The 25903-nt window shown below is 43.9% G+C and overlaps 2 protein-coding genes across 4 annotated transcripts in view; one reads left to right on the top strand and one right to left on the bottom strand.

The window, feature by feature from the left end:
- Zwilch (zwilch kinetochore protein) overlaps positions 1–2421 on the top strand; it is a 45011-nt gene extending 42590 nt beyond the window's left edge. The window contains exon 19 of one of the 3 annotated variants that reach the window (XM_085689220.2): positions 1131–2421. The gene's annotated coding sequence lies outside the window, so the exon portion shown is untranslated. Of the gene's footprint in view, positions 1–1050 lie in introns of all 3 variants that reach the window. The other 2 variants (XM_085689221.2, XM_048424408.3) reach the window with 2 other exon arrangements.
- Positions 1189–23511, bottom strand: Lctl (lactase like). The gene is made up of 13 exons (XM_087905305.1): positions 23397–23511; positions 22238–22401; positions 21691–21778; positions 21403–21512; positions 18969–19097; positions 18794–18889; positions 13533–13587; positions 13289–13450; positions 8291–8565; positions 6817–6943; positions 6278–6477; positions 4451–4514; positions 1189–1304 (listed from the first exon to the last, which is right to left on the bottom strand). Exons 1-13 carry the CDS (start codon positions 23509–23511, stop codon positions 1189–1191), a joined length of 1701 nt encoding a protein of 566 aa, XP_087761431.1.
- Between the last annotated feature and the right edge of the window lie 2392 nt (positions 23512–25903).

The following is a 25903-nucleotide window of genomic DNA, read 5'->3' as shown; positions in this document are numbered from 1 at the left end:
ATCATTGGTAAAAGAGAAAAGTCGTAAACAGACCCCAACTTGACATAAAAAGCAATTTTGTTAATAAAGTTTTCCTCAGCTCAATTTCATTGGACCCCAAATGTAAACACCATTTTAAAAAATCTTACTTTGATTTTTAAAATCAAAAAGTAAGCACCACCAGGCTGTGCTGGTGCACACCCTTAATCTCAGCCCTTGGCAGGCAGAGGTAGGAGGAACTCTGGGTTCAAGACCAGCCTGTCTTGATAAACCTCAAAGATTATGGGATTAAAGTGCTGGGATTTAAGGTGTGCTTTACCTTGCTCATCAGATCTCTTTTTGTTTGTTTGTTTGTTTTTGTTTCAGAAACAAAAATAAATAGAATTAAATAATGAGTAAAAATGCCTGATGTTACTATTCCCTCTTAAGCCCCATTTGCCCTCTAATAAATGGAGATTAATTTTTATCATAGTTAAAAATAAAATTGTCTTTAAGACAGGGTCTTTCTATGTGGTCCTGGCTGTACTAGAGCTCTCTTGTGTAGATCAGGCTGGCTGCAAACTCAGATCTTCTTGCCTATCTCCTAAGTGCTGGGATTAAAGGTGTGTACTACCACGCCTGGCTTTTATTTAAATTAAAGAGAAAACAAAACAAAACAAAAAAACAGAGACCTTTGTTCCCTAGCAGATGTTTTACCACCACACTTTGATATTGCAGTGTCTCCTGCTGACTGCAGCAGTGACTGACATGCATGGTCTCAGGACACACATGTTCCATTCACTTGCTGTCCACCTGCTTAGGTAATAGTCCACAGCCTGAAAGGATTTTAGATTGATGTTCTCCAACAGATAGGGCAGTGCTTGGGTGACAGTCATTTGTATATTATAGTAATCTTTCCAGATACATGAAAAATAATCAAGTTACAAAGCTATACATTATATTCCTAATTTTGAAAAATGAAGTATGTGCATGATATATAACAAAATATTAACTCTGACTTCAGGAGAATTGAGATTACAAGTTGCTTTCATTTTATTTATGCTTGTTTTTATTTTGATTCTTAAATTCCAGCACAAACCAAAAAAGGTAGGGGGAGAAAGAGGTAATTTTCAAAACCTAAAAAATAGACATCACATAAATTTTTGAAGCAGAAAAAGAAATGTGATTCTGAAGATTCTCTGAAAATGAAGGTGGAGATGAGATCCCATCTCAGCTGTGGCTCCTGAGGAGGAATGTTAGCAGCAGGGCAGCAATGAGGATGGAGAGGGCGCAAACTGTGGGTACCACAATCTCTGAAGCCACGTGCATGTGCCTAAGCAAGGGCTCTGAAACGGACAGAGAACATTCCACCAGACATGAACCTTGTTTTGAAACAAAAACTAAAGAAAAGGTACCATTGTGCGTTTATTGTTTTTATTTTTGTTTTGGGAACTCTCACAGTAGGCCAGGCTGGCCTTGAACTCACAGATCTGCCTGCTTCTGCCTCCTGAGTGCGATTACTAATCGTGCACACCGCTACCATCCTTTTTAACTATGATATCTAATTGTCTCTATTTGTTGTAAAAAGAAACCAAAACAGTAAATAAAACAGATTTTAAAATTGTGGTGGGGCCATAGTACTGAGGCAGAGCATTCACTTGGCTGCACACAGCCTTGGGGAATCCCTGCCATCACACAGAACTTATGTGAGAGCTGGAAATGTTACAGAAATCTGGAATGCCTAAATTTGGTTCTTTCACTGGAACTTCAGGAAGCCTAAGTGTGGATAATATTTATGCTGTCATTAATTTCAAAATATTAGCATCTATATTCCACTGGTTCTCTGGATTTTTACTGAGGAACTTGTAAAAGAACCCTTCGGGCTGGGTATGGTGGTGCATTCCTTTAATTTAGCACTGGAGAGGCAGAAACAAGTCTGCAGAGGGAGCTCCAGGACAGCCGGGGCTACACAGAGAAACCTGCCTCAAAAGAAAAAAAAGAATCCACTGGAAACATTTCTAGTTTTTTGAGTTTGTTATTCTTCATGTATCTTATATACCCTTAAGAGATGTAGGAGTGTCTATATTACACCTTCTAATGGTAATTCTTAAACTCGTTTCTTTGTTGATACAAAAATTCATTCAAAACCTAAACAATTATTTGATAATTCTTACATGGTTTAAATCTTTAAGAGCCAAGTGGTATGGGCACCAATCCAACGGAAGACCTTGATTTGTCTGCTGAGCACCCTGGTGACTGAAATAAATGGGCATGGCTGTGTTCTTATGAAGCTCCCAGTCTCATCAGGAAATCGGTGAAATATGGTTTGCATGGCCTGGTTATTTAGGAATGGGGATGCTGGTGCATGGTTATATACTAGCCTGTAAAGATAGTTTGTTGAGAGTGTTTCTGTACCACCTGCTTTGATTGTCTTTTGATTAAAGGATGATATTAAAATAGGAAGTATATTTCTTTTAATTGTCCTTATACAGAAAAATAGATTTCAGAAACATTCTGTATTTTGAATCCTTTTAGATCCCATTGCATAAGAAATGATACCTTTTTGGCCCAGTGGTGATAGCTCAGTCCTTTAATCCTAGCACTCAGGAGGCAGAGGCAGGCAAATCTGGGATCTGTGAGTTCAAGCAGTCTAGTCTACAGAGCAAGTTCCAGGACAGCCAGGGCTATACAGAGAAATCCTGTCTTAAAAAAAAAAAAAAAAGAAAAGAAAAGAAAGAAAGAAAGAGAAAAAGAAAATTATGTAAAATGATGTATTTTATAGTAAGGACAGTACTTTGTTCATTGCTGTTAGCTCTGAGGCTTAAAATAAACCTCAAATATTAGGGAGTTCTGATTATTTGCTGAAGATCTCTTGCAAGCCTGTAATCCTAACTACTTTGGAGACAGGAGTAGGAGGATCAAGGCTACTGAGTTTAAAGTCATCCTGGGCAAGTTAGTGAGACCTTGTCTCAAAAAGCAGGGCCCAGGCTGGAGAGATGGCTCAACCGTTAAGAGTATTGGCAGCTCTCGCAGAGGACCTAAGTTTGATTCCCTGTGCACACATGACAGCTCCTCACTGTAACTAGTTCCAGGGGTTCTGACACCATCTTCTATCCTCTATGCATATCAGACATGCACATGATACACAGATATACATGTAGACAAAACTCTCATTCACATTAAAAAAATTTTTTTTAAGTGGGGCTGTTAAGATGACCTAGTGAGTAAAGGTTGTTGCTCCCAACCCTGACCACCTGAGTTCAATTTTCTAGAACCCATGGAGAGATGAAAGGATAGAACACCACATAGTTATCCTGAGTGCCTCACATACTCTCATACACATCATACATACATACATACATACAATAGTAATAAATACAATTAAAGGTTGAAAATTTAAAAAGAAAAAGTGAAAAGGATAGGGATCTAGCTCAATAGTAGAGCACCTAGTGTTTTTGAAGCCCTAGGTTTAATTCCTAGCAGTGCCACACAAAAGTTACTTGCTTGATTAATATAAGACCTGTGTTTTGCTTTACTTCATTCCAGTTCATAATAGCTACTTTTTCCTTTTCTTCCACAAGCTCATTTTAACAAAACTGGTAGGCACATAATTTGCAGTCTAATTCAAAAGAATGATTAGAGTAATTGAAATCATTCTTGTGAATGGGGCCATGGCTCAGTCAGTAAAGCACTTGCCTTGTTTGACCTCTAGAACCCACATAAAAATGATAAAATGGCAAGGTGCAATCTACTTGAAACCCCGGAGATAGGGAAGTAGAGACAGGAAGAGTCCAGAGCTAGCTGACTAGCCAGTCTAGACTAATTGATGCGCTCCAGGCCAGTGAGAAACTTATTCTCTAAGGAGGTGATTGAAGTTCCTGAGTGTAACACTAGGTTGTCCCTCTGGCCTGTACACATACCGAAGAAATCTACCCTTCCTCATTTCTCATCTGCTTGCATGCTTTCTCTTTCTTTTATGTTATTTGTTTTGCTTTGTTTGTTTGTTTGTTTGTTTTTAGATAGAGTCTCTAGCCCACATTAGTCTGGAATTTATTTAGTCAGTATGTATACCTAGGTAGACAGACAGATAGACATTTAAAATGCTGTAGAGGCTGGGAGTTTAGCTTGCTTAGTATGTACAAAAGCCTACCTTCAGCTGGGTGGTGGTGGCACATACCTTTAATTCCAGCACTTGAGAGAGAGAGGTAGGCAGATCTCTGTGAGTTTGAGGTCACCCTAGACTATGAGAGCTAGTTCCAGGACAACTAGGACTGTTAAACAGAGAAACCCTGTCTTAGAGGGGAAAAACCTACCTTCTAGTAGCTGTGGCACCTAAAAAATAACATTTTAAAGATGCTTGTACGACAAAAATTAAAGAAAAAGACATTTTTAGTCCTAAATGGTTGGAAATATTGATTTTAGATAGATCATTTTGCTACTTTTGATAATGCCATCATATGTAAAATTACATAGTTATAAAGAATGTCCTCACCTGTGGCAAGCATCTGGTTGTTGATGGAGCAAGTTTCCAAAGCTTTGAGACGCCAACTTTCCACCTAATGAAAACCCACTTAGTAAGCAAGGTTGCCTTATGTTTTTATATGTTTGAAATTGTTTTTAGAATAAATGAAAGAATTTTTTTAATTCATATGCATTTGTATGTGTAAATACATATATATACATGTGGAAGACTTGCAGAAATCAGTTCTTCCCTAACACTTGAGTCCCAGGGATCAAACTTAGGTCATCAGTCTTACCAAAACAAACACATTTATAAATATACCCACAGTTTGGATTTTATTTTTTTTGAGATGATCTCAATGTATACTGGCCACAGACTGGCTGGGCAGCTAAAGCTGACCTTGAGAGACACCCCCACCTTCAGGTGTATTGACTCTAGGATTGACAGAACGAAGAACTAAGGGCAGTAGTCACTGACTTCACTTCTAGATCCATGGGTTCACTTTGAAGCAATGCTAGCAAGGAAGTCAGATTTGGTTTTAATTTTTTTTATTAAAACTTTCTAAATCATAATTTATAGTCCATGCTTGTAGACGCAGCTACAGACAAGGTAGAGCTGATGGGAAATTTGTAGGTTATTAGAACTATTTGATAGTTTGTTTCTTTAAAATTTTAATTTTGTTTTAAAATGTGCCTGTGGGGCTGGAGAGATGGCTCAGAGGTTAAGAGCACTGAATGCTCTTTCAGAGGTCCTGAGTTCAATTCCCAGCAACCACATGGTGGCTCATAACCATCTGTAATGAGATCTGGCACCCTCTTCTGGCAGGCAGACATGGAAGAAATGTTGTATACATAATAAATAAATAAATCTTAAAAAAAAAAATGTGCCTGTGTATGCCCTTGGAGGCCTGATGTGGAATTCCCCTCTGTATGCTGTGAATATGTTTTATTGCCACTGGTTGATAAAGAAGCTGATTTTGGCCAATGGCTTAACAGAGTAAAGCCAGGTGGAAATTCCAAGCAGATATAGAGGAGAAAAGTAGGCGGAGTCAAGGAGACATGGGAACCTTACTGGTAAACCATGAGTCTCATGGTAAAATATAAAATAATAGGAATGGGTTAATTTCAGATGTAAGAGTTAGCTAGAAATACACTTAAGCTATTGGCCAAACAGTATTGTAATTAATATAGTTTCTGTGTGATTATTTCGGGTCTGGGCGGCTGGGAATGAACAAGTGGCCTCCGCCAACAGAGGCCAGAAGAGGGTGTTGGATTGCCTGGAGCTAGGAGTTAAAGGCAGTTGTGCTGACAATTGACAAGAACACTAAGACTCCTATTTGATAGGTTTTAAAATCTTAAAATTTGTTTCTGTTTAATCTTGGCTTGGAGGCAGTTCATGTATATGGCTCTGTCATTTGGTGGGAAAAGATATAGTCCTAAATTTGATTTATAGAACTTTTCACATATTGAAGAGTAGGTAGTATTTGTTTGCATCAGTGTAACATTTTTAATTCATCAGAATTCCAATCTAGATGCAAATAAGAACCTGAAGGGTGGGTGGGGGAAAAACAACGTCTGGAGCTGGAGCCTGTCATAGGTAAAGCTCTGACCAATCCCTGGTTCTAACAACACAGAAAACAATTGGAATCTTTATGTGACAGACAGGACTCTTGTCACCCTGATACTCTATCTGGAAGGGACTAAATTTTGAGGTGTGTTGCTCCATTCTAAGCAGAGGTGATGAGATGCAGAGGAGGCTGTGTTCCCCATCCCCTTCCGTAGAAGACAGGAGAGGTGTGGTGCATCTCAACTGTTAGTTCTTCTAAGAACAGAACAGATGTGGGTAAGTTAGCCGTACCTCTTGTGAGTTTGGAAACCCGTTGGCTGTGATGATCTCCTTGTAATACTGAACCGAAGCCTTGGGATAGCGAGGCTTGTTTCTCACATTGAATTCAACATAGTAGAATCCATATCTATCTGCATAGCCTTTCTCCCATTCAAATTTATCCAACAGAGACCAGGAAGTATACCCTTTTATATTCACACCATCTTTTATAGCTGTGAAGACATATATGATTGCATTTTTAATACATTTTATGCACTTAGAAGTATATAGATAGTATTGAGTTGTTTTATGAGATTTAGAAGCAAGTTTTAGTTGATAGTAGATGGTAGTTTAAATTTTGTCTAAGTAGAAAAACATAATAAGTCAAATCTTAGCTCACTTTTTTTTTTTTTTTTGATTTTTTGAGACAGGGTTTCTCTGTAGCTTTGGAGCCTGTCTTCGAACTAGCTCTTGTAGACCAGGCTGGCCTCAAACTCACAGAGATCCACCTGCCTCTGCCTCCCGAGTACTGGGATTAAAGGCATGTGCCATCACCGCCTGGCCTATCTCACCTTTTAACATTTCATTTATATATCCTTTGAGGTACTGAATTCTCCATTCGTCACAGAATTGAGTGCAGTGTAACTTTTGAGATGCTCCGTTTTCTGTCACATATATGGGGGGATCACCATATTGAGTCTGAAAGGGAAGCAAAAATGAATTCCAAATATCTGACTTACAAGTTATCTGGGTCACATGGCTGCCATATTCTAATGAAGTACATGTTAGCTCTTAGTGAGTATCACACTTAGTAGGTGTTACATATTTATTGAGAGAGGAGTGTAGACAGGTGAGTTGATATGAAAGACTACAGTTCTCAATAAATTGGCTTTATTTGGGAAAATGCATTTCAGGGTCTTATTCTTTCCCACAAATTCCATTTCAAATCAGGTGGGGCTTAAATGGACTAAAAATATCTGAAAGAGGAGCAGTCATTTTCTCCAGTGGTGTAACCACTGGTTAGTTGTCCTCTGTGAGAGTAAATATTGTAAATAGCCTCTCACCCATGTGCACGTAAGCAACCGCATTGAACCCAATGGGTCGCACACACACAGACACACAAAGACATGGAAATAGGAGACAAATTTGTTTGGAAGAAATGTCAAGTGGGAGTGGGGAAAGAAGAGTTAATGGAAAATGGAAATGATCAAAATATATTGCATACATGTATGGAATTGTCAAAGGGTAAATTAAAAAAAATTTAGACTGAGGGGCTAGAGAGATAACTCAGTGCTGTTTTCCAGAGTATCCAGGTTTAGTTCACAGCACAAACATGGCGGCTCACAACTGTTTGTAAGTAGTTCCAGGGACTCTGACCCCCTCTTCTAACCTTCATGGGTACCAACCATCACTGTGGTGTGCATACATATATTCAGGCAAATGCTCATATATATAAAATAAAAATAAGCACTTAAAAAAGGCAAATTAAGGGCTGGAGAGATGGCTCAGAGGTTAAGAGCACTGACTGCTCTTCCAAAGGTCCTGAGTTCAATTCCCAGCAACCACATGGTGGCTCACAACCTTCCATCTCATCTATAATGAGATCTGGTGCCCAGAACTCTATATATACATAATAAATAAATTTAAAATAAAAGGCAAATTAAATGTCAGATTTCAGCTGTAATTGAAAGTGGTTGTTTACATAAGTATCAGTCTGCATGCAGGGCCTATGTTTAGTAGCCTGTAAAGTACAGGTACTGGGATTATTGACTTATTAAGTTTTTGTTGTTGTTTTGAGTTGTTTTTGTTTGTTTCTTTGTAGTAGAGTCTCATGCAGTTCAGATTGGCCTTGAGCTCAGTATGCAGTATGTAGAGGCCAAGACTGAATTCCTGATCTTCCTGTGTTCAGCCTCCCAAAGGCCAAGCTTGCGGTTGTGTGCCTCCATACCTAGTATTTATCAGTTTTCTTATGTAGTCATCAGAGTGTCCGCTGGAAGAGACTAAACTCAGGTCTGCAAGTCTTACACAGCTTGCTGGGATAAGTACCTGGGCAAAGTTGAGAAGCCTCCTGAATCCCCATGGCACAGAATAGAGCCATGAAGACCCCATATCTGGCCAGTTGGGGTCCACAAGTTCTATTAAGTCACGGTCATTCTGGAAGCTGGGCCCCTGGTGGGAAGGGTATTTCCTCTGAATGATGTATCGAGTGGTAAAGTGGCCCAGTCCCAGGAAGTCAGATGTGCCTCTAATGTAGCTCTTTTCCTGAAGGGAGAATGTGGGCAACCTTGACATCTCCAGGCCTTGCTCCGTACTCTTTGTTCCTGACAAGAGAGAATATGAGAATTTAACCAAGTCTATTTCTCACAATCATCTCACTTTGTCCCACAGTGCTGCTGAAGTGGTGATGTATAAGCTGGGCTTTGGTGCTGGAGCGATGGCTCAGCAGGTAAGAGCATTTACTGCTCTTGCAGAGAACTCAGGGTCAGTTCTCCACACCACATGGCAGCTCACAACTGTTCATAACTCTAGTTCTAGGAGGTCTAACACCCTCTTCTGACACCCAGAGGCACAAGGTAGTACATGGTGCACATACATGCAGGCAAGCATTCATACACATAAGACAAAAATAATAAAACCTTTTTTAAAAAGCTGAACTTTAAAGAATCCAGCTGTAGCTGGGTATGGTGGCACATTCCTTCAATCCCAGCACTAGGGAGGCAGAACCAGGGCTATTTCACAGAGAAACCATATCTTGGGAAAATAAAAATAAAAACAGAATTTGGCTGTGTGGAAAACACACCCTTGACCTTTCAAGTTGGAATTGTGACATTTGAACACCGTCTACTTTAATTTATTTTTAAGGATTTATTTTATTTATGTATATGTTTATGTGTGTGTCTGTCTACATGAGTACAATGCCTGCTGAGATCAAAAGCAAGTGTTGTCTCCTCTGAGCTGGAGTTAGCATGAGCTGTGATCTACCATATGCAGATGCTAGGAACTGAGCCCTGTCCCTCTGGAAGAGCATCAAATGCTCTTAACTGCTGAGTCATCTCCTCAGTCTTTATCTAAAAAGTTTCAAAATTTATATGCTCACTATTTATGGCTAGGAGTGTACTTAGTAGTAGAGTACTTGACAGGCAAGTATAAGGCCCTAGATTGGACCCCTAGCACACAAAGAGTGGAATGTTTTCACTCATTAATCAGTGAGTGGTATATGCACAGCTCCTTGGCTATCTGAAAAAAGGCAGGGTTTTATTGTTCCTTACATTGAAACATTCCTAGAAGGAAATGAAGGCCACTGGTGGTAGGGGAGAGTCATGGATGTCTTCCTACATCATTGGCAGTGTAAGATGTTACCGGTTCTGTACTGGGAAATTTTGCCCCAGTCTAGGTTTGAAATGGTACATCTTTTAACAAACTCCAACCTCTTTATCTTGTACTTTGTCCACCCATGGAAAAGGATCTGTGTTCAGGTGTCTTCATTGTGAGTTGAGTAGCAAAAGGTTGGAAACAACTTATATTTTTATTGCAAGGGAATGACTAAATAAATGGTGGAAAACTGAGGGTGTAGCATGCACAAGGCCCTGGGTCTGATCCCCAGCACCACAGTACTAATTATAGGTTCTGGAGAGATGACTCTGCAGTTAATACTTGCTGCCACTAAACCGGAGTTTAGTTCCCACCACCCACAAGTGGCTCACAGCTATCTATATCTCCAGTTCCAGAGGATCCTGTGCTGCCTTCTAGCTTCCATGGATAACATACATGCATGTGCAATACAGACATGCATACTGACAAAACACTCATACACATAAAATCTAAAACAACCCCTCTTAAAATAATAATTATTATTATTGAATGGTCAGTACTACAATGTGTAGCCGTTAGAATAAACAAGGCAACATTTTCTATGCTAACATGCAAAGATTGCCTAGATATATATTCAAGGAAAAAAAAGATGCAGGCCTGATTATGGCATTACATACTCTGGCAAACAAACAATGATATAATAGGACAATAAGATCATTTGCAGGGAGACTATTGACTTTGATTAAAAGAATGAAAGGTTTATATTATTCATATCCTTAGATCATCAGCATGTTATTGCCGTCAGTCAAATATAGTAACTAGGAAAGTCACTGGGCACTATCCCTGCACTGTCTCACATAGTAGCTAGTGCTACATGCATCTACAAATAGGGCTAGGTCCAGTCATACTGAAGGTCTGAATTTTTTTATGTTAGCATACAAAGTTATATGATGGCATTTTTGTATGTTGTGTTATGCTATGGTAGTTTGAATGGAAGTGGCCCCATAGGCTCATAGGGACTGATACCTGTGGAATATTAGTTTAAGATATATTACATTTGTTTATGCTGTGGAATATTTGTTTAATGATGCAAAGATGTGCTACATTTTATGTTGCATTTGTTTGACTCTGTAAAGCTTTGTTAATTTACCCTGTCTAAAACACCTGATTGGTATAATAAAGAGCTGAATGGCCAATAGCAAGACAGGAGAGGGATGGGCAGGGCTGTCAGGAAGAGAGAATAAATAGGAGGAGAAACCTAGGCTCAAGAGAGGAGTGAGGAGTGAGAAAAGGGGGAGAGGAGGACGCCAGGGGCCAGCCACCCAACCACACAGCCAGCAACAGAGTAAGAAGGGAAGAAAGATATCTAGAATAAAGAAAGGTAAAAAGCCCAGAGGCAAAATGTGGAAGAAGAGAAACGGGTTAATCCAAGTAAGAAAAGCTGGCTAGAAATAAGCCAAGCTAAGGCTCAGCATTCATAAGTAAGAATAAGTCTCCATGTATTTATTTGAGAGCTGGGTGGCAGTTGTGAGTAAAACTCACTGGGTGAGTTGTGAGTAAAAACAACAACAAACAAAACAAAACAAAAATTCCAACTATAGGCAGTGTTGGGAGGTGTGGCCTTGTTAGAGGAAGAGTGTCACTGGGAGTGGGCCTTGACATCTCATATTCAGTGTGGCATTTTCTCTTTCTGCTATGTATAGATACACCATACAGAACTCTCAGCTCCTTCTCCAGCACCATATCTGCCTACATGTTGTCATGTTTCCTGCCATGATGATAATAGACTAAACCTCTGAACTATAAGCCAGCTCCAATTAAATATTGCCTTTAAAATATAGAGTTGCTATATTATATTATTATTATTATTACTTCACAGTAGTAAAAACCCTAAGATGTATGTTTTGTCCTTATTTGTCCTCTTTCTCAGTTGGTCCCCTCTTGCCCTATGTATTCTAGTAGTCTCTTTTTCTCTTATCCCCCTTTCTTAAAGATCTCTTCTTCCCTTCTTCAAGTATCCTTCTATATACACACCACTAAACTCTGTCTTCATTTAGAAGAAAACATCCAATGTTTATCTTTCTAATTGATTTATTTTGATTAACATAATTTCTAGTTCCGTTCATTTCCTACAAAGGTCATTATTTCTCTTTTTAATGCCTGAATAAAATTTCTTTGTGTAGCTGGGCAGGGTTGGCACACATCTTTAATCCCAGCACTGGTGAGGAAAGGCAGAGGCAGGTGGACCTCTGTGAGTTTGAGGCCAGCCTGGTCTACAGAATGAGTTCCAGGACAGTTATACAGAGAAACCCTTTCTGGAGCCGGGGGGGGGGGGAGGGTTCCATTGTTTTTATATACAACATTTTCATTATACATTCCTCTGTTTATGAATATCTAGGATGGGTCCATTTTCTGGCCATTGTGAACAATGCAGCAATAAACATGAATATCTAAGTATGTCTTTAGTGTGTTTGTGTTGCCTAGTCCAGTGATATATAGCTAGGTCAATTAGTAGTTCTTATTTCTATTTGGAGGTTGCCATGGCAACAGTGTGTAGGTCAGAGGACAACTTGAAGGAATCTGGTCTTTCATTCCACCTTATAGGCCCTGGAAATTTATTTTAGATCATCAAGTTTGGGTAGCAAGTGCTTTTACTCACTGAGTCATCTCTAGTCCTATTTTTAGTTGCTTTTAAATTCGTTTGTTTATGAGGGAGCCGCACTGATTTCATAGTGGCTGCGCCAGTTTTTCCTCCTACCAGCAGTGAATGAAAGTTCTTTCCCAAGTCCTAGCCAGGGTTTGTTTTCTTGACGGCCATTCTGACCAGGGTGAGATGAACTCTCAAAACTTTTTAAATTGCATTTCCTAAGGACGTTGAAGCCAGACCCAGAAAGACAACCTCCACTGCTCTCACTTAGAGGGCAGCAGACCTAGAGCTGAGCCTGGTGTGCGGTTCCAGAGGCCCCGCCACAGAAGCTCGACTGTGCAGTTGCCTGCAGAGCGACTGTGGTAACAGTGTACTGTGCCTCTCAAAAAACTAGAAGGGGTTTAAGAGTTTTTATTATAAAGCAATGATAAATAACTTGTGTTTAACCTGACGTAAATATCAGTGTACATATATACTGAAACAGCACAAGGCCCTATAAATATGTATAGTTGTGTTTTTTGTTTTTTTTTAAAGTTTAGGGCTGGGGAAATAGCTCAGTTGGTGAAGTGCTTGCCTTGTAAGCATGAGGACTTGATTCTCAGAATCCATGTTTTATTTTAAAAAAAAAAAAAGGCTGAGTGTTAGCTGTTGAAATGGCTCAGCAGATAAAGGTATTTTATGTGCAAGCCTTTTGACCTCAGTTCATTCCCTGGATTTCATGGTAGGAAAGAACCAACTTTAGAGTTGTCTTTTGTCTTCACACTTGTGCCTTGAAATGCATGCGTGTTTGGGCGCACACAAAGCACACACACAATAATTTTTTTTTAACTGAGAATGATGGTATGTGCTTGAATCCCAGCACTGGAAAAGCAGAATTAAGTGGATTCCTATAACTCAGTGGCCAATTAGCCTCTCCTACTCAGCAGGCTCCACTCTAGTAAGAGACCCTGTCTCAAAAAACAAGGTGGATAATGACTGAGGACCTACTAAGGAGATTGTATGTATGCATGCCTGAACACATATGCTACTTGCACACATGAACACATGAGAAGGTAAGTTAAAAACAAAAACATGACTCAGCTCACCAATGTAGTCCTTCATGACTTGGGGGTAGTCACCAGCATAAATAGGGTTGGCAAACCAACCGAGGCAGAACTGTAGGTATCTCTCAGCTGCCTCAATATCACTGGGGTTGTTGATGTCCACAGGTTCCCCCCAGTCACAGTTGAGTGAAATTCCCACCATGCCTTAAAGGAAGGAAATCGAGGTAGAGAGAGGCAGGTTCTGGCTCCTCCGGGCCTGTGTCTGAGCCTGAGGGTCCCAGCTCACCTTGCTGTTTGCTGCGCCATGTGTTGTTATAAGAATGCCAGGCTTGGGCGTGTGCCTGAAAAAAAGAATTAGTGCATGTACCTGGCTCTTCCATTCCCCTGCCTGCCTGTCTTTTTTCCTTTCTTCCTCCCTGCTTTCTTTCTTCCTTTCTTTTGTTTACTTATGGGGGGTGGCTCAGAGTTCAGTTCAGTCAGTTCCCTCCTTCCACCATACCAGGAATTGAATTCAAGCTGTCATTCTCAGCAGCAAATGTCTACCCAGTGAGCCATCTTGCTGGCTGGGAGTGGCCTTTCTTGCCTTCCCTACTCTTAAGCTCTAACTTCAAATTTCCCATGTTTCTGAATCCAGTCTCAATTACCATGGACTCCCTCCCTCTGACTTCCTTTGTACTGTAGAGGACGCATAGTCGAAATGGGCAGAAGTCAGTTTGAGTGTTTACTGCTAGAGCTACCCACCCCCACATTAGAACTGAATCCAGGGTCTTGCCCTTGTCAAGCAAGTGTTCTATCAACTGAGCTATCATCCCCTCGCCCATCCTTTATTGTCTCTGAATTGTTGGTGTAGGTCTCTAGAAAAGCAGCAGTCCTCCTGAGGACCTGGGGGAAGCATGAGTTCCTGAGGCCCCTCACTAGGACCTGCTGTAGCAAGCTCTAGAAGCAGGACCCAGCATTCTGTTTGGGTTGTTTCTTCTCTGTTTTGAGGCAAGGGCTCATGGAATCCTGAATTGTCCTCACACTTACTGTGTAATCAAAACTGGCTTTGAGCTTTTAATTCTCTTTGTTTCAGGATATTTGTTTACATTGCATGAAGATGTGTCTTTGTTTTGCCTCACCTGCCTAAGGCACCCGATTGCTTTAGTAAAGAGCTAAATGTCCACTAGCTAGACAGGAAGCATATAGGCGGAACTTCCAGGGAGAGAGAGGAAGTTGGGAAGACTATGAGGCACAGGGTATTTAGCTAGTGAGATGCAGAGGGAGTCAGATGAACAGAATGGAGGAAACTTAAAGAGTCAGGTGGTAGATTAATAGAAACAGGTTAATTTAAGTTCTAAGAGCTGAGGCTGGAGAGATGGCTCGGTGGTTAAGAACATTGGCAGCTGTTCTAGAAGTCCTGAGTTCAGTTCCCAGCAATAACATGGTGGCTCACAGCCATCTATGGTGGGATCTGATATCCTCTTCTGCTATATAGGCTCTATGTGTAGATAGAGTACCATATACATATACACCATATACATAAAATAAATAAAAATTACTTTTTAAAAAATCAACTTCTCACTTAGGGGAAAAAAAATAAGTTACAAGAGCTAGTCTAAACTAAGAGCAAGTCTAAGCTAAGGCCAAGCTTTCATAGTAAGGAATCTCTGTCATTTCCTGGGGGCTGGTGGTCCAGAGAAAGACTCATACACCTCCTGCCTCTACCTCCCAAATGCTGGGATGACAAATGTGTTATCACCAAGCCCAACTGCTATCTGTGTTCTAATGTAATCCCCACGTGTTTCTGACATTTGCTGAAGCTTGATACTCATCCATGTTTAAACCCAAATATTTCAGGCAACATAGGTTTTGAGTGTTACTTGTTACTCCTGCATTCACGCAGCAGACAGGTACATGTGTATGTATATGTGGAGGTCAGAGGTCAATCTTGGGTGTGTATGTGTGTACACGCATGCATGCAGCATTCAGGTACATGTGCATGTTTATGTGGAGGCCAGAAATCAACCTTGGGTGTTGTTCCTCGTGAGCCATCCACCTTGGATTTTGAAACAGGGTCTCTCATTGGGACCTGGATGATGCTTGCTGCAGTATGCTGGATTCTGGCCAGCAAACTCCCAAGGATCCTGCTGTCTCAGCCTCCCCAGTGCTGGGATTACAAGCATGCTTCACCACACCCAATGCCCTGGCTAGTTTTATGTCAACTTGACATAAGTTAGCAGAGAGGATGGAACCTCAATTGAGAAAATGTCTCCAGAAGATCAGTTTTAGGCAAGCCTGTAGGACATTTTGTTAATTTGTGATTGATGGAGAAGGCCCAGACTTTTGTGAGTGGGTCCACCCCTGGACTGGTGGACCAGGGTTCTATAAGAAAGTAGACTGACCAGTTGTCATCAGAGAGGCTTCCTCCAGCAGCAGTTGGGAGCAGGTGAAGAGACCCACAGTCAAACTTTAGGCAGAGAGAACCCAAAGTAGAGATCTCCATCAGGTCCCTCCCCTTGAAGCTCAGGACACCCCGTGAAAGAGGGGGAGGAAGAGTTATAGGACACCAGGAGAACACAGCCTATAGAGTCAACTAAGCAGGGCTCATGGGAGCTCACAGAGACTGATGGGGCAATCATGGAGCCTGCATGAATCTGTGCTACATCCTCTATATATGTATTATGGTTATTAGCTTGGTCTTTTTAGGGGACCCCTAACAGTGGGAGCAGGGGGTCTCTCTGACTCTTTTACCTGCTTGTGGGACGCTTTTCCTCCTACTGGGATGCCTCACACAGCCTTGATATAAGGGTTTGTGCCTAGTCTTATCATAATTTGTATATGAACTATGGTTCATATCCCTGAGAAACCTCTTTCCTGAGAGGTATAGAGGAGGAGTGGGTCTGGGGAAGAAGAGAGGTGGGGGAAGAACTGGGAGGAGTGGAGGAGGGGAAACTGTGGTTGGGATGTACTGTATGAAAGAATTTAAAATTAAAAGAAGGGAGGGAGGGAGGAAAAGGAAGGAAGGAAAGAAAGAAAGAAAAAGAAAGTAGACTGAGCAAGCCATGAGGAACAAGTCAGTAAGGTACTCCTTGAAGCCTCTGCATCAGCTTCTGCCTCCAGGCTCTGCCCTGCTGGAGTTCCTGCCCTCATTGTTTCTGATGATGGGTGTGTGTGTGTGTGTGTGTACATATATACAATATACACATATCTGTGAGTGAAATAAACCCTTTCCTCACCAAGTGTTTTGGCCGCAGTAATAGAGTGGTTCTTTGAATAAGAATGCTTCCCCCCTCATATTTGAATGCTTAGTCGCCAGGAAGTGGAACTCTGATAAGATTAGAAGTATTAGGAGGTGGAGGAAGTGTGTCACTTCCTCAAAGGTGGGCTTTGAGGTTTCAGAAGCCTATGCCAAGCCCAATCAGTCTGTCTCTGCCTGCAGATGAGGATGTAGCTCTCAGCTACTTCTCCAGCACCGTGCTTGCTGCTATGCTCCCTGCCATGACGTTAGTGGACTAAGCCTCTGAAACTTTAAGCAAGCCCGCAGTTAAATGCTTTTCTTTATAAGAGTTGTGTGGCAGAGACAGCTGACCTGAGCTCCTGGGAGCTCATGAACTCTGGACCAACAGCTAGGGAACCTGCATGGGACCTACCTCCGCCTGTGTGTGGCAGGCATGTAGCTTGGTCTGTTTGTGGGGCGCCCAGCAGTGTGATCAGGACCTGTCCTTGGTGCTTGAGTTGGCCTTAGGAACCTATTGCCCTTGCCGGAGTGCCTTGTTCTGCCTTGATGTAGGGGGAGAAGCTTAGTACTGCCTCAACTTAATGTGCCAGGCTTTGTTGATTACCATGGGAGGCCTGCCCCTTTCTGAACAAAGATGGAAGAGGAGTGGATGGGAAGTGGGGTAGATAGGAGACTGGGGGAGGGAACGGAAGGAGAGGAGGGGGGGGGAAACTGGTCAGTATGTAAAATAAATGAAAAAATTTAATTAATAAAAAATTGTGTGGCCAGCCAGGCAGTGGTGATACACACCTTTAATCCCAGCCCTCAGAAGGCAGAGGCAGGTGGATCTCTGAGTTCTCTGAGTTCAAGGCCAGCCTGATCTACAGTGTGAGTTCTAGGATAGCCAGGACTGGCTATACAGAGAAACCCTGTCTTGAAAAACAAAACAAAATAAAACAAAAAGAAAGAAAAAGAAGAAATCTGTCCTGGCCATCACAGCATTAGTAACCCTAACTTTGACCCTACTTAGGGTTAGTAACTCTTTTTACCTAGGTGCTAGAGGTTGAACTCAGATCCAACATGCTTGCATGGCAAGCACCTACAGATTAGGCTATCTTTCCAGTTCCTATGCTTGTTATTTTGCTACCTAGTAAGTAGAAAAACGGGGCTGGAGAGTATCAGAATCCTAACTGTCCATATCATTCTTTCATAGATTGTTCTGCCCATGTAACTGCCCATTAAAGAACTCTTAGGTCAGGCTGGAGCACTGACTGCCCTTGCAGAGGACCCTAGTTCCTAGCACCTACATAGCACCTCACAACCACCTGTAACTCTTATCCCAGGAGATCCAGCTCCCTTTTTCTAGCCTACCAGAACACTGTATTGCACTTATGTACATAAAGGTGAAAACACTCATACTCATAAATCAAAAATAAATTGTTTTAAAAATCTCAAGTTGCCAGGCAGTGGGGGTGTATGCCTTTAACCCCCAGCACTCAGGAGGCAGAGACACGTAGATCTCTGTGAGTTCAAGGCCAGTCTAGTCTACAGAGACGGTTCCAGGATAGCCAAGACTACACAAAATCCCTGTTTCAAAACAAGAAGTCAATTTTATAAAAAGTCAGAACCGTGAGAGTCGTTTCCCTCACATGAACTTGGGTTAATGTGTCACCAGTGGTCTATCTTTTCAGCTGGAGCAGCTTGTCCTCCCAGCCAGGTGTCCCCAGGGAAGGCTTTCATCAGGTTTGTAGCCCCAGCATCACTCCCTGTATTTTCATTCACGTCTTATAAGCAACTCACTGTCTCTGTCCTTCCTCAGCTTTCAGTGCATGCTAGGCACCTTCTCTGAACGTCTCCTCCCCATTTATGCTGCTAGCCAACCGGCTGTCCTGAAGACTTCACTCAAGCAGAGACAACCCTCCAGCCCACATACCTCCAACTGGAAAAGATTGTAGCTGCCTCCCTCTTCTTCCAAAACTCCAGGTCATGGCCAGTGCCCATGCTGACTCTTCCTGCTGGTCCTTGCAACCTCTGTCTTTTCCTACTCTTCTGTGTGTTTTGATCCTTATCTACTGTCACATACCCCTTCTTCCATTACCATTCTTCACCAGGTTCATACCTGAACACGACAAATTCCCAAATGCCTACCTCTGTGCTCTTGGTAAGACTAACAACAGCCATTGTCATACCTCTGCCATGGCAAAGTCACAGTGAGGTGACAGGACATGCCCTCTAAGTACCCTCAAAGAAGAAAGGCTCATGGCACATACTGATGTTGCAGAGGATCAGCGTGACCTGAGGCAATGGCTCTACCTGGAGCCCAACCTTTGTCCTGGAAGGATCTGGCTTACCTTAATGATATGGTGTGCAGCCACGTACAGACCAGTGCCCGGGAGCCTCAGACCTGGTGCATGGAGACCGGTCTCGTAGCCTTTTTCTACCATTGTCTGCAGAGACAGCAGTGGGGATCCCAGGACCATAAGAGACAACAGGGGACATTCCATCTGAAGAGGAGCCTCTACTTACCCGAGGATCGCTGAATGTGAGCCAGTGTTTCACTCGGTCCCCAAAGACCTCAAAACACAGGTCAGCATAGTCCCTGAAGTATCGGGTCATGCTCACATTCTGCCACCCACCATATGTGACCTGGAGCATCTGCCAACAGAGAGAAAAACTGGCACCCTGGGGAGACTGTGGAGTAGATTGGTGAAATATGTGGCTAAAGCATGGATGACTACAGTACAAGAATGGGAGCAAAGATGCAAGGTGGGGCACTGTTGAAAGGAACGGCAGGCTGCTTCCAGCCGCCGGCCCGGCTAGCAGCTAGCTTTACCCAAAATAATTACATGGAAACTGTATTCATTTTAAACACTGCTTGGCACATTAGTTATAACCTCTTATTGGCTAGCTCTTATATATTGATTTAACCCATTTCTATTAATACGTATCGCCACTTGACTGTGGCTTACCTGGATGAGTCTAACCGGAGTCCATCTCGGAGAGGAGAGCTATGGAGACTGCCTCACTTCCCTTCTTTCCAGCATTCTGTTCTGTCTTCCCCGCCTACCTACGTTCTGACCTATCAGGCCAAGCAGTCTCTTTATTAACCAATGAAAGTAACACATAGAAAGACACACCTACATCAGGGCACAGACTCTCTATGGCAAGGGAGTGCATCCTTTAAGCCAGAAACTGGAGGGAGCAGAGGAAACTGGAAATGCCTGCTTAGGAAGAAGCTGACAGATTGGATATTTAAGATGTAAACTGGGCATAGGGAAACATGCCTCTCCTAGCACTCAGGAGGTAGAGGAAGGAGGATCAGAAGTTCGGGGTCATCCTCAGGTATTTAGCAAGCTTGGTCTGCCTAGGTGGGTGCTGGGTGAGATATCAAGGAAATGTCTAGAATATCCCTTGTGACGGTAGAAGGCGTGGCACTGGCAGGGAAGCCCTGGCGAGAGTTTTGAGGTCTTGCTGAAGTCAGGGCACTCACTGGAGCCTCATCTATTAAGGTGAGGTTACCTCTATGGCAGAAGCCTGCTATCCACTACCTGTGCACAAGGCTAATCATCCATCTGTCCTGGTTACCTAATGCCTTCCTAGTTTGCTTGAAGAGATGCTCCTTGACAGGTTAGTGGAAGCTGCAAGCCTGCTGTGTCCTCTGCTCCAGCCCTTAATAATTTCCTAACCCAATTTCCAGTCACCTTACCTTAGATTTGGGGACCTCAGGCCACTCCTCCAGTCTCCAGTAATGCTCTACAGTGTGCCCCTCCTACCCAGAAGTCCACATTCCTACCACCTACCTCCTTCCTTTACCCTTCAGTGCGTGGGTTACAGCTCTATTCTCCCCCAATTCTCCTTAAAACTTTGAACCCACCGCCATGTGATATAGGTTGCAGGCAGCCATATCCCTGACTTGCTGTGATCTCTGTTGGGCCCAGGTGAAGGAAGGAAAACTGTCTGAGTGTTGACAGCAATTTCTGAAGCATGCTAGGACATGCTAGGCCTGTCCATCCATGGCTAGGTCATGAATGAGGGCAAATGGTACTGCCTCAAACAAAGGAAAGAAAGACTGAACAAAACCTGTGGAATACACCATGTCATCAAACCTGGGTCCAAAGGTATTTCTCAGGCTTAGGCTTCTTTGGCTCAGTAGGAGAGTGCTTGCCCAGCAAGCACAAGGCCCTAGGTTCAGTACCCAGCAGCACACATACACACAGAAGGATTTTTTTTTCTTCTTAATTATTTTCCTTATGCCAAGTATTGTGTAAAACCTTAGGACCACACTCTTCATTTACTGCAAGCTGCATGGCCTCCCAGCTAATGCTTCCTGTGTGTGTATGTGCATGTGGGGGTGGGTAGAATCAGCGACAGGTGTCTTCCTCAGTCACTCTCCACTTCAGTTTTGAGACTGGAGCTCATAACTTTGATTGTGCTAGGCTGGGTGGCCGTGTTCACCAAGTGCTATGATTACAAGCACATGCCACTAACCCTGCCCAGCGTTTTATGTGGGTGTTGGGGATGATGCTCAAGCCTTCATGCTTGCACAGCAGGTGTTATTGACTGACCCTCATCTCTCCAGCTCCATGTGTAAATTTCCTGTATCTTATAAAATGACAAAGCTAGTTCATTCCTTTCGCCCTTTCTCCTCTGCCTTGTGGGAACACAGCGCCCCCTAGAGGACACAGTGTTCAAGACCCCATCTTGGAAGCACAAGCCAGTCCCCACCTTACTGATTCTTTTAGCATTTGACCTCGAACTTCTCAGCCTCCAGAACTGAGACAGTCTTCCAATGTTTTTAACTTCACCTGTCTGACATTCTGCCATAGCAGAACAAATAAGCTAAGACAGTTATTCCTCACATCTTTCTGTCCAGGGCCAAACCCCAGGCTCTGCCCCCTGTCTTGGTCACTTTAGGTCCTCACACCAGGCTCCCTCCCGCTGAACCCTGCCTGGCCCTCACCTGAGGCAGATCCCAGTGGTGCAAGGTCACAATGGGGGTGAGGTTGCTCTTCAGCAGGGCGTCAATGAAATCGCTGTAGAATTCAATTCCTCTCCTGTTCACCTGTTCGGCTGTAAGTGAAACAGAACTTGGCCTTTTCTGTGGGGTACATCATTCTTGGATTCTGTGGCCTTCTGCAGGCTGAAGCACCCATAGCCCACAATGTCCTGAGCCATAGAGTTCCTGGGCTGGTCACCCTCACTTGACACTGATCCCTGCAGAGCCTAGGGAACGATTGTTGTAGCTCACCTCTGATCCCTGTGGGCAGGATCCGTGGCCAAGACAGGGACAGTCGGTAGTGACTGACACGTAGTTCCTTCACCAGGGCAATGTCCTCCTGTGTAGACAGGTAGGGAATCAGGGGAAGACAAGTCTTGGGGGCCTAGAGAATCATGCATGTCTGTAGCTCCAAGTAACCCTCTATAAGGGCTTTACTCTGAATTCCCTCTCCGTGCTGGCAGTGTGCTCACACACAAAGGGTTGGGAAAACTTTTGAGAAGTTCACATAAGATTTCCATAAACTTGAATGAGAAAAGAGGTTATGAAGGTGAACTACCCCTCTGGGGCCAAGCCACTGGCCTTTTTGCACCTGATTGCTTAGACTAAGGTACTGTCTCATCTTGTTTTCCTTCTTGCTACATCCTGGCACTCACAGCCCTGGCCACCTCGGCCCCATCATCTTTGACTGGGTACAGGGTGATTAGCAGAACATCAGGTTGACACTGTCAGTGAAATGTCCCCATACTTCACTCCCCAGCTCTCAGGCAGGATGGTCCACACAGCCCCCTTCACTCACCTGCACTCTGTAGTAGCTGTCGCAGGCTGCATCCGCCGTCTCGTCCCCTAGCACTCTCCCCTCCCCGCTGTGTGTGAAGGCATCCCAGATACTGGGTCCTTTCCCATCCTGGTCCCACGCACCTTCTGTCTGGTAGGCAGAACTGCCCACACCCCAGGAGAAACCTGCAGAGAGAGACCTCACACCAGTCCCCAGGCCACCCCAGCTTCAGCTACATTGAGAATTCTAACCATGCTTCCCAGGCTCAGGGCACTTACCCTGTGCCTGCCCCATCTCCCTGGAGTAGGAATATAGGGGGCAAGGAGAGAGAAGATATAGTAATCAAAGCATCCTGTGGGTGCTCAAGAGCTGCCGTAGCGGTTAAGAGCACTGACGGCGCTTCCAAAGGACCTGGGTTCTTTTAACATCTTTTTTTAGATTTTAATAACTTGGTTTACATTTTTATTTTATTGTTATTGTCAATTTGTGTTTGGGGGATTGGGGGTGAGAGCAGGTATCTGAAGAGACCAAAAAAGGGCCTGGCTCCCTTGAAGCTGGGATTCCAGGCAGTTGTGAGTCACCCAAAGGATGTGGGTGCTGGGAGCTGAACTCCAGTCCTCTACAGAGCAGTAAGCTCTCTTTGTTTGTTGGTTTGTTTTGTTTTTGTTTTTTCAATTCAGGTTTTCTTTTGTGTGGCCCTGGATTTCCTGGAACTAACTCTGTAGACCAGGCTGGCCTCATACTTACAGAAATGCCTGCCTCTGCCTTTCTTGCTGGAACTAAAGGCATGTGCCAACTCCCAGCTAAGCACACTTAACTTATGAATTTAGTAACTTTTTAAAAGTCTCTGGGTTAGGGATGTAGCTCAGTACCAAAGTTTTTGCCTAGCATGGACAAAGCTGTAAGTTGGATTCAAATTTCCAACACCACATAGACACACTGATGGACTGAGAAACCCCCTCCCCCCCACACACATACACACACATACACACACATACATGCCTACCTGTCAGGGTGTTTTATTTTACAGCATCTATGTGAAGGTGTCTCCCATCCCACCAGATCAGAGCACCCAATTCCTTGGCAAGTCAACCAAGGTAGGGAGGCCAACAGAGACCGACAAATGGATAGATAGACAGACAGACAGTCTGAGGACAGAGTAGTGGAGGAATGGACATACCAGGTGGAAAGGTTCCATAGTAGAAGGATGCCTCTTCTGGGGATCCTCTCCTGGCAGCCCCTACCCTGGCCACCAGCAGGATCCACCCAAGGATGATGCCCGACTCTGGCTTCATGACACCCCACCCTCTTCCATACCTAAGAGCCCCTGTCAGAGCTCAGGGACAAAGGACAGGAGGGGAGGAAAACAGGCCACAAAGCAATTTGTCTGCGCACACAGCAACAGTGTGGGGAACCCTGTGTTGAACAATGGGCAGAAGCTGGCTTAATGGGCCAAACTTGAAACCAGCCCCTGCCCTGATTATGGTGTGATGGAGTACTGGGGCCCACACATCTCAAGTAGCTCTTATCTAACGGAGAACCCACCTCTGCTTCAGAAAGTTCCAGTCTGCCGGGGGAGCTCAACAACTCAGAGTTCCCTCAGCCCCCCTACATCTCTCCCTCCTGGGTAGCCTGTATGGGGTGCTCTCCTTAACTAGGGACCTCTGTCCTTAGCTGTCAACAAGACCTCTTCCCTCTGGGACCCCATCTTACCCAAGATGGTCCTCCGCCCTTGACACCCCCAGGGCCACTGTTGTCAAAATCGCTCCCTCTGAATGACGCCTGGAGCCTGCACTTCCCCCAGAGCAGAGCTCACAGACATAGAAGCATCTAGTCGGGGGGTGTGGTCTGTGGCCTGATCCCAACAAAGAGTTTCAGTAATCCCACAGGAAGGACATAGGCCAGAGTGCTGAGCTGACCAGAAGGGATTAAGTCAGCAACAGCCTGGGTGCTGGTCCCTGGGCATTCAGCTGGCTCCCTACTGGAGAAAGGCTGCAAGGTGGGAAGTGAGCTAGTTCTCCCAGCTCCTTTCAGGCCTCCCAGGCAACAGTGAGCACAGTCCTGGGGATCCTGAGGTGGGGGTGTGGACTTGGGACTAGCTGGGTTGATCGAGTCTCAATTTACCCTTCCTGTTGTCACAGCAAATCTCTCAAGAAGGTGATGTTGAGTGTTTCACCTAAGCCCCCTCTCTTCAGACCCCTCCTTTTCCTCAGTTTGCCCCTTCTGCTGTCGATGATGCCCGTGAAAACATGTGGGTCGAGGCTTCTACCACCTGGTTCCATCCCAAGGCAATGTTCCCAGCCTCTATCAAAAAGGCTTCCCTCAGGCTGGGTGGTGGTGGTGCACGCCTTTAATCCCAGCACTTGGGAGGCAGAGGCAGGCGGATCTCTGTGAGTTCAAGGCCAGCCTGGTCTACAAGAGCTAGTTCCAGGACAGGTGCCAAAGCTACAGAGAAACCTTGTTTTGAAAAACAAACAAACAAAAAAGGCTCCCCTCAGCTGAGCAGTGGTGGCACACATCCTTGACCCCGATACTCAGGAGGCAGAGGCAGGTGGATCTCTATGAATTTGAGGCCAGCCTGGTCTACAGAGTGAGTTCCAGGGCTACAGAAGAGAAACCCTGTCTTGAAAAACCAAAGGGGAAAAAGAAAGCCTTCCCTCTCAGTCCACTCAGCCCAAAGCCTCCTTACCTCCACTGCACTGCTTCAGCCTGCAGACCTCACCCTTTGTGATGGGTTTGTTTCTAACTACTAGGCCATCACCTCCTTCTTCGGGAAGTCCTAGACCTGCCTAGCCCCAGCCCTCCAGCCCCACGATTCCATATCATCTGTGAATTTGTCCCTGCCTCCTGTCAGAGCCCCACCCCCTGGGATATAGAAGCATGCCTACCCCTTCACCCCGAAGCCCTAGAGTCAGTGCAGTGAACACTCAGTAGTATGGGACAAAACTAAATTTTACGGTTGCCTTAAGAATGACTAACACCGGGGCTGGAGAGATGGCTCAGAGGTTAAGAGCATTGCCTGCTCTTCCAAAGGTCCTGAGTTCAATTCCCAGCAACCACATGGTGGCTCACAACCATCTGTAATGGGGACTGGTGCCCTCTTCTGGCCTGCAGGCATACACACAGACAGAATATTGTATTCATAATAAATATATATATATATTCTTATATATATAATTCTTATATTATATATAAATAATAAATATTTATATATATATATATATAGAATGACTAACTCCGTGTCAGTCTTGTCAACTTGATGGGATTTAGAGTCCGCGTGGAGACAAATCTCTAGCTATGTCTTTTAGGAGTTATCCAGATAACTCCTCTGTTAGGAGTTATCCAGATAGGGTTAATTAAAGAAAGAAGACCCTCCTGATGTGGACATGACCATCCCATGGGCTGAGGTCTTGACTGAATAAGAAGTGGGCTGAGTGCCAGTGTTCACCTCTCTCAGCTTTCTGTCTGCAAACACAGTGTGGCCAGCCACTTCCTGCTCCTCCTGCCCTGCCCTCCCCTACATGTGGACAGTAGCCTGGACCCGTGAGCCAGAATAAGCTCCTTCCTAAATTGCTCTTCTCAGGTATTCCGTCCCAGGACAAGTACCTGGAACACTGGGTGGATGTGCCAGCCTTCACAGATTGCTTTATTTAACCCTAGTGCCTGAGTCAGTGGGATTGAAACAGC

The sequence above is a fragment of the Myodes glareolus genome, chromosome 4 (genome assembly GCF_982192425.1).
Source record: "Myodes glareolus chromosome 4, mMyoGla1.1, whole genome shotgun sequence".
NCBI lineage: Eukaryota > Metazoa > Chordata > Mammalia > Rodentia > Cricetidae > Myodes > Myodes glareolus.
The sequence above is the reverse complement of the archived record's forward strand: the minus strand, read 5'-3'. Positions and strand labels throughout refer to the sequence as shown.